At 35.5% G+C, this 18,165-nt stretch overlaps 1 protein-coding gene across 1 annotated transcript in view; it reads right to left on the bottom strand.

The window, feature by feature from the left end:
• LOC127935596 (collagen alpha-1(XVI) chain) overlaps positions 1-16,006 on the bottom strand; it is a 63,923-nt gene extending 47,917 nt beyond the window's left edge. The window contains exons 1-4 of the mRNA XM_052533609.1: positions 15,719-16,006; positions 11,934-12,027; positions 5,980-6,048; positions 4,161-4,278 (exon numbers count right to left, since the gene is read on the bottom strand). Coding sequence (XP_052389569.1) covers positions 4,161-4,278; positions 5,980-6,048; positions 11,934-12,009 — 263 coding nt within the window. The 5' untranslated portion in view covers positions 12,010-12,027; positions 15,719-16,006. The remainder of the gene's footprint in view (positions 1-4,160; positions 4,279-5,979; positions 6,049-11,933; positions 12,028-15,718) is intronic.
• Positions 16,007-18,165: the final 2,159 nt, after the last annotated feature.

Raw genomic sequence — 18,165 nt, forward strand, 5'->3', positions numbered from 1 at the left:
CTGCCTCTTGGTGGGTCAAGGGCAGGCAAACTCCAGAAATGTGTTTACCATCCCAAATGCACGCACACATACTGTAGACTCAGTACTGGAGTTTATTCACACGCAAGTCATGGATCAACGTGGAGCTGATCATAAGCACATAAACATGCATACATAACATGCACAACAATGAGCAGGTAGCATGTTTGTTTCTAAACACGACGACAATGATTTATAACAGAGACTTGGAAACCAAAGTAATAACAGGCTGGCCTCCTCAAAGAAAAAAATAAATAAATCAGGACTAAACACTGGCGAGAGAGAGAGAGAGAGAGAGTTTGCACAGGATGAAACTTGTTATGACAGGGAATAAGGTAAATATCCATTTCAAATATTTCGTGTTGTTATTGCTGAACAAAACTGCTCCACTGAAAGGGCCTTCATAAATAAAAGATTAATGATTTTTTTATTTCATTATGAGATTTTCATATAGCAGATCTATTGAGAATAGAGATGCATGATATATTGGTAGCAAGTAACTACTACTCAAAGAAAGTTCAGTTCAGTTCAGTTATTATTATCAATGCAATTAATGGAATTACAGCCAATATTTGTAACCAATGTGTGACCCTGGACCACAAAATCAGTCGTAGTAGCTGGGTATATTTTTAGCAATAGTCAAAAAAATATTGTATGGCTCAAAATGATCACTTTTTCTTTTATGCCAAAAATCATTAGGATATTAAGTAAAGATCATGTTCCATTAATATGTTGTAAATTTACAATACGTTGTAAATTTCCTACCGTAAATATATCAAAACATAATTTTTGATTAGTAATATGCATTGCTAATAATTAATTTGGACAAATTCAAAGGAGCTTTTCTCAGTATTTCGATTTTTTTGCACCCTCAGATTTCAGATATTCATATAGTTGTGTCTCGGCCAAATATTGTCAGATCCTAACAAACCATACATCAATAAAAAGCTTGTTTATTCAGCTTTGAGATGATAGATGATATATAAATCTCAATATTGCTAAATCTAAAAAAAATAATGACACTTAAAAGGGTTACTCCATAACAAAATTAGAATTTTGTCATTAATCACTTACCCCCATGTCGTCTTCGGAACACAATTTAAGATGTTTTGGATGAAAACCTGGAGGTTTGAGACTGTCCCACAGACTGCCAAATAAATAACAGTGTCAAGGTCCAGAAAAGGTATGAAAAGTCTCCATCTGCCATCAGACGTGCAATCTGAGTTAAATAAAGTGACGGGAACACCTTTTGTAAGCAAAGAAAACAAAAATAACGGCTTTATTCAATTATTCCTTTGTCAACGGTCTCCCTCTGACTTTGCTTACAAAAAGTGTTCCCGTCGTTTCATGCAACTCAAATTGCATGTCTGATGGCAGATGGAGTATTCTGACTACAAATTTTCATATCTTTTCTGGACCTTTACACTGTTATTTATTTGGCAGTCTATGGGACAGTCTCAAACCTCCAGGTCTTCATCCAAAAGATCTTAAATTGTGTTTCCCGAAAACGCTTTTACAGGTTTGGAACGACATGGAGGTAACAAAATTTTCATTTTAGGGTGGAGTATCCCTTTAAGTGGTCTTTTTGTGGTCCAGGGTCATATATTTTATTGTGGAATTTTTTATTTATTTTTTATTTTTTTAAGTGCTTGTCCTAAGACCAAATCCAAAGACCTGAGTAAACACACTCAAACCTATACACCCCATCTCTCTCCCAGGTGAGGTGAAATTGAAGATGAAGGAACGAAATGTTAAACAGTTATATTACAAGTCCAAGCTAAGAGAATGACTAACACAGAGGTAGCCAAACAATTTAAACACCATCTGCTGCTATCAAATATCAGAGACCAGCTGACAAGACTTTGCATTAAACTTTATCTCAAAGAGAATGTAGGAGACCATTTAAAGAGGAAGAATCCCCCACTCCACACACACACACCATGTCGGCCATGTCATGTCATGAGTTTAGATTGCAGGCTCTCGCTGTCTCTAGCCGAGATGAGATTTAGAGCAGGAGAAAAAGAGCTCAGGTTTAAATGGGGAAAGCACCTGGGGCTCTGGAAAACCCATTCTAAGAGAGGAACTCTCTGATGGGGAGATTTGAGTATGTCTGTGTGTATGGTTATCTTTGCCTTTCCTTTTTTAAAGTTTCAGAAGGTCAAACTGTACAACTTTTAACCAAAAGTCAACTATTTTTTGCCGCTAAAGAATATAAAGGATAGAATAAGAAAGCATTTTAATGAGGACAAATTTAAATCTGACTCTGTTTACAAACTTAACAAGTATAACTACATTTTGGACATTGTTGTGCTATTTTCTGAATCTCACATAAGAGTTCTCAAGAGACCTCTAAACTAACTTCTGTCTACAAATACCTGACCTTTAAGTAACATTTCTTCCAATGCAACCTCAGCGCCAAGATGAGCTGCATCAGATCCTCATGTTTATTTGCAACTGACAAGCAGCTCTCTTTAAGAGAATGTCAGCCAGGGAACAGCCATCATTTCAGGATGGCAGATAAACAGCTGCTTAAGCACTATTACTGACAACAGATAAATTCTGTTCAAACATCTGTCCAAACATCTGAAGACAAATCGGTAACTATTATTCAACAGGCAGGCAGAAAAAGGCAAGAAATGATGTCCATCTCTATGTCCATTATAACATTATAACTGTGTTCATGTCACTCAAAACCTCTACAGGCTTCAAACTCTCATCCTTTGCCGTTTTGGACATAATTTGTTTTCTAGGTGATGTCTGAATTACAGTTATTAACTATTGAAACAACTTGAATATTATGAAATCAATTTAGCATCTTGGATCAAATTACAGTCCCACTTTATCTTCAATCACAAAAAAAAAAAAAAAAACTTCCTCCAAATTTTTTACCGAGGTAGTTAATGTAAAACTTGATAATACAGTCGACGATATATAGTAAGTGAATGTGTAGTGCTAGAGTAATTAAGGAAACATGTTGAATGCAGCATTCGTTCAATCAATAACATTGTCAATGCAAAAATGCAGTTAAGAATGTCAGAGTTTAGGAATGTACAGTGTGATATCAGTGTATGAATACCCAGGCCAAACTGTTAACCCTCTGTAAAGTATATGCAGTGTGAACCGTGAAGCGAGATAACCCAGGATTTTGTTTACCCGGGGTTTAGAATGACCCAGGGTTAACTATTTCAGGTGTGAAATGTCCTTATGAGATCCAAAAGTTAGCCTGTCCAAAACAATTCACATAACCTTCTCAGAGGAAAATAGTCCAATCCAAATAGGGCTTTTAAAGGATGCCATTTTTTTGTATTTAAATTTATGATGTAGTGTATCAACTGCAGTAGATCAAGGGCAAAAGCAAGTACAAAAAGAGTATAACAAGGTTATAGAGTCCAGCACAAGAGGTAGAGCTTCAATGTTACTCGTCTGACCTATTTGGCTCAAACACACAAGTTCTCATTTCTGTTAAGTCTACATGAGAGAAGCATAACAGGAAATTCTAAGAAGAAAGCTGATGTGTAGTCTAAACCAATGCAAACTGACTTTCTCTTCCCACCACACAGTGCCAGAGTGCTGAGAGGAAACAGAACCTGTTAGCTTATATCATTGTCATTTTTTTCATCTACGCACAGCTCAGTAAAAGCATTGTCATGAAACGGATATTACTGCAGTTTGAGGTCTCACCTATAGCACTTAAAATTATTGTTAATAAAAAATTTAACAGGGTTTCTGTGTAAAAGCACAAAGCAGCGTGTAATCTGCTGAAATGTTTATTTGCAGCAAGCTGAACGTATCTTAAAGAGGAAGTCAAAATCTTTCTGGTGACATTACTGCGATTGTTTCATGATCCTTGTGGAAATGTTAGACCAAATAACAGTCAGCGGCCAGGAATTCGAGGCTTGTATTGACCTGCTAGAATATTTTGGTAGTTCTGCAGTTTTGTCTTATTGTACTGTACTGTATGTTTTATTGCTTTAAGATACAGAATGAACAGCCTCCAACATCTGAGAGAGTGAAAATGTAGTTATTTCTATAATTGACCCTGAAGGGTCACAATAAATGATGGAAAATAACTCCCCCCACCTCTTAGAATCTCTCAGGAAAAATACTACGACAAACAAAAAAAGAAAGATAAAAATATTTACTCTGTAGGCTGGATGAGTTGTACTTTTCCAAGGCGAAGGATGACAGGCCCTCTCGGGTTTCGGATCTTCTTGACCTCGCTGTTCTTCAACAGGGAGAAACGTCGCGCCAGATTGAAACCTGCAGATCGGGCAATCAATCTATTTACCACCCAACAGGAGAATAAATCAGTGAGCTGCTAGTTGACATGCCCTATGCTATGTATCAACTTCTGCTGTGCCAGTTTTCAATTCATGTAAGGCTAAAGGAGGGACCTTAACACTGGGAGCATTTCTATATTTTAGCTCATGAACAGAGTCTGTTCCTTAGACTTACTTAATGGGCAGTTGGGCTTTTATTAAGTGTATTAAAAGGCTAAAATGATAACATATGACAGTGTATTCACTTAATTATGTAGAGTGAACGTCTTTCCCATTTTTTGGATATACTATTCAAAATAATGAAGCACTTTGATGTTTGTGTTTTGCTCTCAGAGCTGAAGAAAAGCACTGTTAACATTAAGAAATGATTCTATAGCACAGATTTAGAATATGATTTCTGAAGGATCATGTGACACTGAAGACTGGAGTAATGGCTTCTGAAAAGTCAGCCTTAACATCACGAATCATGGAGCCCCTAAGGGGACATGATGATGTAAAATAAAATGAGTTGGAAGAAAAATGTATGCTTTAATGCTTGTGTGCTCCCTTGAGAAACTGTGCACGCTTGTAAAACTTTTGTGGAGGCAATAATATGTGACCCTGGACCACACAACCAATCTTAAGTCGCTGGGGTATATTTTAAGCAATAGCCAAACATTTTTTAATCAAAATGATATATTTTTTTTAATGCCAAAAATCATTAGGATTTTGTTGAAAGAAAGATTTTTTTTTTTTTTTTAACCGTAAATATATCAAAACCTAGTAATATGCATTGGTAAGAACTTCATTTGGACAAATTCAAAGGTGATTTTCTCAGTATTTAGATTTTTTTGAACCCTCATATTTCTGATTTTAAGATAGTTGTATCTCGCCCAAATATTCTCCTATCCTAACAAACCATACATCGATGGAAAACTTATCTATTCAGCTCTCAAATTATGCATAAATCTCAGTTTTGTGAAATTGACCCTTTTGGCTGGTTTTGTGGTACAGGGTTGGGAATAAATACCTGAGAGAATGAAAACATTTTCCTATCATCTCATTTTTTAATTTTATTTATTATTATTATTATTATTATTTATTTTTAACACCATGTATCCCTTAGAGCCTCCGAAAAAATAATAATAAAATAAAATAAATTATTATAGATATTATATATATATGTATGTTATGTATATGTATGTTGCAAAAATGTAAAGCAAATGTCAACCCTTCTTTAAAAGGTTACATGTAAAATCATTAAGATGAATGAAAAATTAAAAAATAAATAAACATTACAGAATGCAAGAGCAAGCCCTGTGTGAATGGCCCCTAAATAGTGGATTAGCTTTATCCAATTATCGAAATCATAACAATACGGATAGTTCACTCAAAATTTTAGGTTTTGTCTAAACATTTACAATAACTCGAACCCCATATTTGTTTGTGAACAATAACGTAGAAAACACTAGAAATATAGTGTACAAGTAATCTAGGCTACTTTTATTGTCCTTTTCTGAGCTTGACAACCTAACATCACAAAACTTTTTTTTTTTTTTTTTTTTTTTTTTGTATGGAAAGTAATACCTTGGATATTTAAATAAATATCCCCTTTTGTGTTCCTCAGAAGCTTAAAAAAAAAAGTTTAGGTGAGTAAATGATGCTGTTTCTTTAAGGGATGTCCATTAGCAGCAGTATTAACCTGTAATGTTGTGTCTGGCAGTTTGAGGAAACTTCCATTCTTCTACCTGTACGGACGGGCAGCTGACACCTGTAGAAAACAGAGAAGCAGTCAAGTTGAAGCAGATCTCTGTCCTGTCACCGGTGAAAAGTTTTGCATAAAACAACTTGTACAACTGATCATGAGGAGTCCTGTCAAAACTTGGTACTGAACATGAGGTGAACAAGTTGAGGCGATCAAAGATTGTCTGAGGAGACACAGACAACATCTAAGATATAAATGGAGCTAAAAATAACATGCTCTTGTCTGGAAGAATCACTCTCCCAATCTTACTGCCTGGTGGCAAAGACAGTGACAAAAGGTCTGGCACACTCTCGACTGATGGACAACATACAGTATGAAAAAGAACTATCTTTAAAACGGTTCAGCCAAAGTGCATCCTATGGCAACTGTTTGAACTTTTAGCAAGGATGTCAGACAATCTGATTTTGATAGCAAATGATCACCATCCATTTTTATAACTTTTTTCATCTTGATGTAAACAACTTTTTGAACGAGATGCTGCAGTTAAAATAAATTATTGATGATTTTGTACATATCTTTCCATGCCTTTTTTCATGATCCACAAACACTGAAAAGTTCAGTTTAGGATTCTTTGTGAAGAATCATGACAAAGGTGCATGAGACAAGAATAGTTTTTAATCAGCATGGTTTGATTGGTTCAAAGACATCAATCAACGTGAATTAGCAAGTTACGGCTGTGTAGCGAAACTGTCACTTAGATGTTTCAGAGATCAGATGAGTGTAAGAAATTCAAGCAATAATAAACAGAAGCAGCTCAGAGCCGTCTCTCTGAGCCTCTAGTGGCAGAGGAGAGCTGGTGATGGCTTTTCTAACTCATATTCTTCCCTTGTCAAGTTACAAAGAGCTCTTTTTAAATCTACAACACCTGAATCTCTCCACTATAACTCAGCGGATACAATTAGGGAGGAAATGACTCCAACAAAAATGACTCTTAGACAGTTAAAGGATTCATTTTGAATTGTTCTCGCATTTTCACTTTTGAAATCAGACAGACACGGCTAAATCCCTTTTCTTCCCGGTTCTACAAAGCCCCACTGCTTTCACACGGCAAAAAGGTGGAATTAAGCTGTGGAGATGTCGGGAAGAAGATAGAAAAGTTGGAGGCGACTCTCGCTCTCCAGGCAGTGATGGAAAGTTGAATACAAGAGGAGGAGAGGTGCATTTCAGATACATGGAGAACAGACACATCATCAAGCAATGCAGACACTCCTAGAGTTTGAAGTGGAGTGAAGATTTCTGGGGTTTAGGATTTCATAGGTTAAGATTAAGCATTCTTTAAATTTAGGATGCGTACCTGTACAGGCTGCTTCAACTGAGCCTGTTAAATGAAAAGGGACTTTTTTATAAAACACTAAAAAAGGGTAGAAGAAAAGAAGTTGGAAGAAAACACGGTGAAAAATTTTTCCTCATTAACATTATCTCAAAAGTTCATAAATGTGAAACACTACATCTTACTCTTGTTCAGAATCACTCACGCAGCCTCTACCCTATTTGTCCCTGATTGCATATTGCTTATTGTATATTTTTAGGTCTCAGAGTTGGCCTGGAGAAACTCATTAAGGAGAAAGTCAATTGGGGATTTGAACAGCTGGGGGTGAGAAAACTCATCCTAGAGATCTGACATCAACCCAGTGAAACACAAACCCAGGGAAATCGGAGGTGGGGTTCAGGGAGTTAGTTTGTTAGCTTGTTCAATCATGCATCACTTTTAAACACAAATTTACATGGTGATTAAATGGCATATGGTGCAATCAGAACAGAAATGCACAAGAAAGAAGTCATAAAAAAGTCACATAAAAATGTCTGAATATAATATTTCTGAACATGCATAAGGTAGGTACTTAGCATTCATTTTGATTTCATTTAGACATTAACAATGACCAAATGTGGTTTGATGATAAGTCATCAATTAAATATCATTCTTAACTGACTGTGGAATGTCTGAAGAGGTTTAGCCATAGCAGTATAATCATACTACTAAACAGTGGTGTAATGCAACAAAGTTAATATATATATATATATATATATATATATATATATATATATATATATATATATATATATATATATATATATATATATATATATATATATATATATATATATATATATTTTTTTTATTATATATATATATATATATATATATATTTTTTTTATTATATATATATATATATATATATATATATATATATATATATATATATATATATATATATTTTTTTTTTTTTTTTTATTATTTTTTCTTTGTGATCCCATGTTTTAAACTTTAGTTAGTGTGTAATGTTGTTGTTAGATTATAAACAATATCTGTAAAAATCTAAAGCTCAAAGTTCAATGCCAAGCAAGATATTTTATTTAACAGAATTCGCCTACAAAAACGACCCGTTTGGACTACATCCCTCTAGTTCCTGCAGTAATAACGTCACTAAAACAGTTTTTTGACTAACCTCCGCCCACAGGAATACACAGACAGTGGAGCGTGGTCTTGTTGTGCTCGAACAGAGGAGGAGGAAGAGTTGCGTTTGTGTTTGTCGCCATGTCGTCGAAGCGCTGTTATTTTCATCTCTGAGTCCAATCATCTTTGTCTGGCCTACCCAGGGATACCGTACTTGGAGATTAATGGTTACAATTTATGTTTAACTCGGTTCCCGAAAATTAGATTAGATTAGATTATTATACAAAGATTGTTCCTGAAAGATGGAGAAGTTCCCTCTTTGTCTGGAGAAGGCGTTGTTTATGGACCACAACCGGTAAGTGTATTGTATTATTTAAGTTGGTGCGTTTTACAGTTTCTGTAACTTATTACACAAAGGGCAACGCTGTTTAACTTTGTTAACTAAATGTTAGGGCTGTGCTCGTCAGTAAAAACACTCCTGTGATTATAAGTACATCTCCAGCACATGCTCCTGCCCACTTGCTTTTCAAAACTAGCCCAATCGCATTTCCAGGAAGGCAGCTTGCGCTCAGTCACAACTCACATTCAGAACTCGTTACGTATTTCTGAAGGAGGCCCGTTTTTATGACAGTGAAAACAGCGGTATACAGATAGGTGAATTGTGTGAAAAATACTGTGTTTTTTTACAAGCAAAACATGAACACATGTTATATTGCACACTGTAAACACAATCAAAGCTTCAAAAAAAGCACAAAAAATGGGACCTTTAAGTATTTTTTGGGAGTATCTCTACTGTACTTTTTATATTTCAGCCAACTTTTACTTTTATTCCACTACATTTCCAAATAAAAATGTATACTTTCACTCCACTAAATTTCCTAATCAAAATTTATACTTTTAATCCGATACATTTCCCCTAAGTATATTCGGTACTTACTACAAAATAGTCAGAAGAACACAGACTGCAGGAAAGCTGGTTTGACGAATCAGTGGTCTAGCATTTGCAAGTTAGACTCTTATAAATACCTTTGCACGTGTGCAAACAAGTGCACGCACAACCTTGAATTATTAATTTCTCACTCAAGTCGAGTCAGGGGTGTGAGATACAGCATGATCTGTGATAATAAGGTAATTGCTGTTGTAATGATGTGCAATCTGATGTTATCAAGTAGGCTATCACCATAAAATTCTAGGCTCTAAATTGTAGATGGCAAAAATGCTTCTATATGCTTTTTATATTTATATAATTTCATGTAGGTCTAACTTAATCTATATCACACAAAGATTACCGTTTTTCTGCAGATGTGTGAACATATTAAATAATCATTTTATTACAAGTTCAGTAAAGCAATAAATGGCTTACATTTTAGACATAATATTGCTTGTTTTTGGTCAATTTTGCTAACAAAAAATTGTTCTAAACACATCACAGCACTGTTTCGCGTCTCTGAGCAATGGGCATTGTTCACTTATTGAATGAATCAGCTTTTGAACAAATCGGTTAAATAAATGATTCAGTGATTCACTCATTAACACAGTAAAATGCTTTGTATCTGAATGAATCAACCATTTGAAAGAATCAATTGAATCTCAATGACTCACTCATTAATATTCACTTGCTGCCTGCTTGCAGTTTTAATTTCACATTTCGACTATTTTTTATGTTTTAAACAATTTCAAATAATAGTATTCAACGTTTTATGTCAAAAACACATATTTGGCCTATTTATACACATGTGTCTGCAGTTTGTGTCCCCTCTGAGATACATAAGTTGTGTAAATACATGCTATTTCAGATGCATATTCTATAAAGACACTAAGTGTTTCTTATTCTTACCCAAAAAATACAAAATGGAAGAAACTGAATACAATCTTGCTACTCAAGCTGTGTATGAACATATATTTATTTATTTGCTTCTTTTGCATTTTGCATTTACTTGTACTTTTACTTCCAATACTTAAGTGCATTTAACATTTTAAAAATAATGTTTGTACTTAAGAACAATACATATCACATACTTTAATACTTTTACTAAAGTTATATTCTAAACGGTGACTTTAACTTCTACCAAAGTTATTTTCTGGTACGATATCTGTACTTTTGTTTGAGTATGACTTTCACGTATTATAAACCCCTTCTATTAAACTATGCAATCTTTTTGTTATAAGAAGTACTAATGGGAACAGGGTTTATATGCACACATTTCAGAAGAAGAGTGGCTACATTCAGTCAGACTTGCATTATTATAATAAGATAAAACCACATAATTATATAAAATAATAAAAGACTGGATGTGTTGACATTTCTCATTTCTGCTTCAAACCTCTCAGAGACCCAGCTTGAAAAGAGTCTAACAAGCAAGGGCGCAAAAAACAACATGCTCTAGGAGTATAAAGTGATGAATGATAGAGGACGAGTCCTTGCAAAGCTTCTAACAAGCAGAGCTTCCCACGCTTCCCAAAATGAATAGTCTTGTATGAAGCCATTAGCCAGTAGTTCCAGTATGATGGCCTTCAAAACATCTGAAACTTCTTTAAAAAGAACCTAATTAAAATAAGAATACAAAAATGTCATCAATGTCTTACTGCAAAACTGTCGGGACCCCCCTTACTACTTACTCAGTTCTGCTTCATAAGAAATGAAATGGGGGGAAATGGAAAGGTATAACATTTCCATAACCATATTGCTGGGATACTGCCCTGACTAGAGGACAAGGCATGGTATCACTTTTTAAAAGCTGAACCATTTCCCACAGTTCCATGTTCTTTTAGGATTTGTATCCTCCCTTTTTATTGTATTACCAGACCTTATATAAAAGTACACCATCTGAAAGGAAATTGTAAGAAAAGAAGCAATGATTACTTTGAGTTAACTTAAATTTGGCTAATCATCTATGTACAGATCCTATACGTTTCTGGACAGTATATGTATTCTCAGAAGGCTTCATGAAAGAGTGAATTCATTTAACCAATGATATGTAGCTAGCATTCATATTCTTTTGGAAGTGAATCTCTGGTTTACAAACCAATCTGAATGCTTTGTCCATGAATCAATCTGGTTCTCGAATTTCAGCAGATTCACTGATCCATTCATAGTGGTTCTCAAGCTGAGTGGACAACCACTTTAATATCTGTCTGTTTCTTAAAAAAAAAAAAAAAAAAAAAAAAAAAAACTATGGTTTGATTCGGGAGGACATGGAATATAGTTCACAAGCTGTCTCCATGGGGACCAACAATAAGGGACAGAGCATTTCTTCAAAATCTTTAATTTTATATTCCATAGATGGGAAAGAAAAATAATAATACAATTCCTATGGGTTTAGAATGACATGAGGATGAGTAAATGAGTTTTCTTTTTTTGGCTGAACAACCCATTTAACTATTCCTTAAAAATGTACAATGTAATGGTGGCAGTAGTATGAATAAAACTTACAGAATCTTAGCTGTTTGAGCTAGCCTTTGACAACTTTTTTTGGATTTGGAGAAAAGGTCTTACCTTCAGCTGATGCCAGTCGACCCCCGTGACCCAAGCAGATGGTGAGAAGCACTAGAGAGGAGCAGATGACCCTCATGACTCCCTCCTTCAGCTCCTAGCCGTGATTAAAATGAATAGGTGAACAGGTGAGAAGGAAATTACTTAATCAGACAGAGACAAACGTTAATAATCAGAAAAACAGGTGTGTTAAGAAATATATTTAATTTCATATTTAATACGATACGTCTGCAATAAAAAAGCTTCTACATAATTGCTGGAAAGTATAAGGAAGAATGTAGGAGCAGTCATAATCAATACAGCAGTTAAAAGACAGATTAAAAATGGTGCCTATTAGGTTGGATGGGTGCTTTTTTTGAGTATAAATTGTGCTAATGAGCTAAAGAATTTTCAATAAAGCTTTGTAACCCATGACGCTTGACGATTATTATCACTGTGTCCATCTGTCCCTCTCAGTGAAAGTGTCAACTCTCAAATACACAGCAACACAACGGTTTAGCACAATGAATGCTGAATACATGCTGTATACTGCCTTCTTTATTTATGTGTGTGTGTATGTGTGTGCTCTTGTTTTTGTGACATATCAGGAGACAACTTTGTATAATGACATGGGTATGACACAGGTATTACAAGGAGAGGGTGACTTATGAGGACATAACCCATGTCCCCATTTTTCAAAACGCTTATAAATCAAACATAATGAGTTTTTTTTGAGAAAGTAAAAATGCACAAAGTTTCCTGTGAGGGTTAGGGTTAGGGGTAGGGTTGGTGTAGGGCCATAGAATATACAGTTTGTACAGTATAAAAAACAATATGCCTATGGGATGTCCCCACTTTTCACAAAAAACAAACATGCATCTGATATTAAAAGTAGAACATACTGCATTGTGGGATACAGCATACATCAAGTCATCCAAGTATTTTATGCACGTGAAAATCTGCATGTTATGCAGAGTACACTACCTAAGCTTGGGGCTTGGAAAGATTTTTAAAATGTTTTTGAAATGGGTTTTGGATACTCACCAAGCACGCATTTATTTGATTAGAAATACAGTAAAGCAGTAATATTGTGTATTATTGTTAGAATTTAAATTAAGTAATTTCTATTGTAATATTTACTTACTAACCCCAAATGTGATCAAACTTACTAACCCCTATCTTATTAATGGTAGTGTACAGACTAGAGCACATACAGTAATAACACACAGGATAACAAAATAGCTGACACAGGATTCTAAAAAAAAAAAAAAAAAAAAAAAAAATCCTACAATGAAATAAAAGAGCCTTTAACATTTGACTGCTTGCAACAAAGAAATATAACCAAATGTCTCAGATATAGTTATATGTGTTCACAGAGAAACAACTCCACCTCACTCCCGTTTACAGACATGCTGCTCGCTTCAAAGTGACCCTCGCTGGCATGTCTGAACACAAACCTGTCAGGGTGATGCATTAGTCAGAAAGCTCTAGGGTGGAAGGTCTTCTCCCAGTACTTTTATGGCTTTCTTATAAATTTCAACCCTTCGGTGATGTCTGTGTAGGCAACACTTAATCTGCATCCTCCGACTGAGGTCATACCACCTGCAGGCTCTGTACCAGTTAAGACACAAAAGGGGAGTATACACCCCAGAGTATACGCTATCACTGAAAGATGAGAAACGTTCTACCTTCTCTGGCTGTCCACACATCTGTTTGAATCATTCCAATTCAGTTATTTACAAAGCTCTAGCTTGCTTCTCACTTGAAAATCACCTGTGTTCTTGTAAACAAGACAACATCTATTTCAGGTGAGCGAGGCGGAGATACTCCATTACCTGTATTCAATGCCTCTGGGCAATTTCTCATTGCCATTCGCTTCCACGCACAGAAAAACGAATGGAAATTAAAGCTTGTGCTTGTTTTGTTCCCTTTTCACTTTGTTTGCCGTGCAGCGAGAACAGCTGGACCACGCAGATAAAGGAAAGAGTCTCCCTTGCGTTCTGTCTTGGCTCAGTGCCCGGCAATCTGAAGTGAATGTCTATAGTCGAAATGACAAAAGCACTAGTTAGGGACTCAAGTATGTGGGTTACAAACGCAGCAGGGCGACAACTCACAGACTTTCAATGAAAGATTGATAGTTACAATCAATCTATGCTTGCGAAAACAGTCATTCAGGGCCATCTAATAGAATGCAAAAGTGTGCATTTTTAATAAACAAGTGCTTTAATTAGCTATTGTTAAAATGTCTACAGTCATTTTGTTTTGCAGACTCTGACAGGAAGGAGGCTGTCAAGGAGGCGTAGTGTGTTGTTTTCATGTCAGAGTCTGAGAGCTCAGGGAAAGGGGGAGCGTTAAACTCTCTCTCTCTCTCTCACTCTATAGAGCAGTGTAAACAAGCAACAACCAGCATTTCTATGCCTATTTTATATATTAAGTGCTGTCAGTTAGTCGCTGGTTTATAAAAACCTCTTAAAATCACTGTTTTTGGAATGCAGTGTGCTTAAAATGTCACTGGTGTGTAGGCCAATGATATGACATAATAAACAACCTAAAAAGTTAAATATAAAGTCTGCTGAACCTGGTGCATTAACCGATTTCTTCAGAAAGCACAGATCATTTGGTAACAGGAACCTGCAAGCTAGAGAGACACATCAAACACAAACAGAGAGCAATCTAGAGAGATTTATAATGGGGTCTGTGGCATTTGTAATCATGTATGCGGCACTGTTTAACCTTCAATTACAGCTGTTTTGCAATCATTCTCTTCCAAAGGAGCATTTATCTTTTTTTTTTTTCTTCTTCTTCTTCTTCTCACTCAAGTCAGAGTCTGGAACTGGTTTGCTTGAAAGCTAGGTTTATCAGAATGAACCTAATTATTGATGGGTATGTGTGGTAAATCTTGATTGATACAAACGTCTCTTCACCTTGTGGGTGTCCCTGCATTAGCAGCAGATGTTTTTATCATCAGATAGAACATGCATTTTTCCCACTCCCACAGGCTGATTATTATTATTATTATTATTATTATTATTATTATTATTATTATTATTATTATTATTATTATTATTATTATAATCCCTGTGTATACCCTAGTATGCGCTGAAAAGGATTAGAAAGAGATTATGAATGAACTATGGTCTGTATTAAATTTAAAAGTACCTTGCCAGAGGGTTGCATAAAATAACTGCCCTTTAAATTACACTTTGAAAGTTAACTGACAAGCAAAACTTGCAATGTCTAAATCAAATAAATAAATAAATCAGAGATAAAAAGTGTTTGCACAGCTGCACAGTACAGATGCGACCCTTCCTCCTCACTGACAGCATCACAGGGATGTGATCATATTCCAAACGTCATTGTGACATGCACGCAGCAGTCCAGATGCGCGAGTGGAAAGAGCAGCGCGCATTCTGTCTCAGACAACTTTTATTTTATATGCCACTTTAAACAATATTGCAATATATAAGTAAATGCAAATGTAATGTACAGTGCTTGAAACTTTACTGAAATACGGTGTGAACAGCACACCTGAATGATGAAGGAAATTAACTAAATTGATCTGATCTGATAGAGAACAAAACTTTTTTATCATTTGCATCCCGACAAACATTAAACGCAGCCTTATAGCCTTTGCATACAGTACATTGATTAATTATATGCAAATTAACTGGAATAGGCTGCAAATGTCCCATTTCAATAAATAACAACTAATGAAAATCTAATCTAGCCTATATATCAAGGGAGCTTGCAAGAATCCTCAACGCCATACAGATTCCAGATATGTCTGAATCAAAAACACATCATTTTACCTTCTGTGATTGTTAATCCAATGAATTATGGCAACATTAATCCACAGAAAACTGATTTTATTGTAATCCAGTTTGCTAAAACAGTTTCCAATAGTCCTCTCTAGTGTGGATAAAGTTTTTGCCTGAGAGTTCTCGTTCTCCAATTCCTTTCTCCCCTCCCCTCAGAGTTGTTTTAATAAACTTTCCCTTCTCTGTCTTTCCTCGATGGGAGAATCTCCAGGACACGCTTGATGACATCATCAGCTTCTGAAACGAAGAGCTGTAGGCTTTTCTTTCCGCTGCCGCCTCCCACAAGTCCTGCTTTGCTTGATTCCTCCTGTTCAACTATGAATGCACGGCTGAGGAACTCATCTGAGGTCACGCTAATGCAGACATCTGTGACAGAATAGCAAAAGCAAAATAATAGTGCCACAGTTTTGATGGTAAGCATGCGGTTAAACAGCAGTGGGTCGACTGGTGCTTGTTCTATTGTTTCAACTTTGGCAGTAAAGCTATGGATCGGATTATCGTTTCCTATATCATTTTAAATATCTTACACTTAAAAAAAAAAAAGAAAATCACTATGATAATAATAATTTCCCTCCAAGAACATTACAAACATACAAATACTGTGTAAAAATAAATAAATAAATAAAAAACTGTCAAATGATCACTAAATCTGAATACACAGCGATTAAACAATTAGCAAACATCTGCAAGATGTCTGTTAAAGATTCAAATACAAAAACTTTATTTTACATCATAATACAATTTCACAATATTAGTAGTAGTAGTAGTATTTTTTGCTGTATTTTTTCTCAAATAAATGCAGCCTTGATAAGCATAAGAAACTCCTGTACAACAAACAAACAAACAAACAAAATAATAATTAAAAATCGTTCTGATCCCAAGTAGTACACACACACACACACACACACACACACACATTTTTGCTTGTTTTGCATCACAGTATGATACTAATGTGATGAGCCCTAGTTTATGTCTAGTAACACGTTTATGTCTAGTAACACGCCTGACTTGCACAACAATAGAACTCTGGATTCTTAATAAAGTCAGCTTTAACAACCCATTCAATTTAATAGAGCAAGTGAAATATTGAACAAAGGAGGACTGCTAAACTACTTTCTCATGAGGCTTTTGTCATTTTCTTCAGGGCATAAACTTCTGAAACCTAACAATGATTTAGTTCTCCCAGAGTTCAAGGCATCTTGAAAAACAGGATGTTAGTGGCTGCATGGCTGCAGCAGTGATGGAAACATCTGGAAAAAAAAAGGTGCCTGCTATCCTCATGCCTCAAGGGTTCCAGAACATGGCAAGCATAAGCTATGCAGTACAAAATAAAAATAAAAATCAGAATGTAACAGAGCACTGGACTGGAGATGTCCATAATGTGGTTGAGTCCCAGTGAGTGAGAAGTGCCAGATATTAAATACTAATGCTGCAGCATTGTGTTTCTGTGTTATCCTCAACATATGAAGTCCAAAGCCCCCCTCTGTGATTTTGCTGTGCTGTTTGGAACAGTGATGGACAATCTTGATGTCATCATGTAAAATATAGATAAGATGATATACGCAATGTTGTAAAAAAACACAACTCAGGGGAATGCAAACAAACAGCAGTGGTGCTGGAGAACAGCCGATTTCGTATTTCATCTGCAGTTAGACCATTAAATAATATGACAGAGAGGACTAACATTCATATTCAGTCAGTGCTCTACATATGAAAGTTTTTATGATTCCCTGTCTGGCTTCGGCATCGGCTTCCAGCCACGTTCTGTAAAGCAGAAAATAAGGATGCAGGAATAGCTTCCCTCACAGAGGACCCTATGCACCAGAATGCTTCAAAAACATTCAGACTTGTCTTAAAATATTTGCAGAATATATTTGTTGGTAGAACAGTGTAGTTATGACTCAACTAATATATGATAACCAGCTTAAAACACTGGATGCTTGCATTATATGTAATGCTTTAGAATGGTAATGTATTATTATTTATTTTAATTTTATTTCTTCTCATCAGTCGAGATGAGACTACCTATTATGCACAAATATGAAACTCTGCATATGTTTGTAAATCTAGTCAGATTTTGTTGATCATTCAAATGGATCCATGAAGTTTTACTTGAATAAGGAAAGTAATTGGTTAAAAGAAATCTGTCAGGCACAAACAACTCCACAAGTGGTTTAATGCCAGTATTCAAGATTGATAGGTTTTACCATTTCTGCATGATGATCTCTAACATTTTCTGAAGTTTGGGAAATCTTTTGAGAAAGAATATAGTCATTTGGTCTGAGTGTGGCTAATCAACTTTCAGTGAAGAGGAACGAGGAATTACTTTCCCACTTGCCCATAAAGACTAGGGCACACTATACGACTGAAGATATTCTGCATTACTGGGCTGTGAATTCCTGAATATGAATTGTGGGAGCAGAATTAAGGAAGCAAAA

This window comes from Carassius gibelio, chromosome A19, assembly GCF_023724105.1.
Source record: "Carassius gibelio isolate Cgi1373 ecotype wild population from Czech Republic chromosome A19, carGib1.2-hapl.c, whole genome shotgun sequence".
In the NCBI taxonomy this organism is placed as follows: Eukaryota; Metazoa; Chordata; class Actinopteri; order Cypriniformes; family Cyprinidae; genus Carassius; species Carassius gibelio.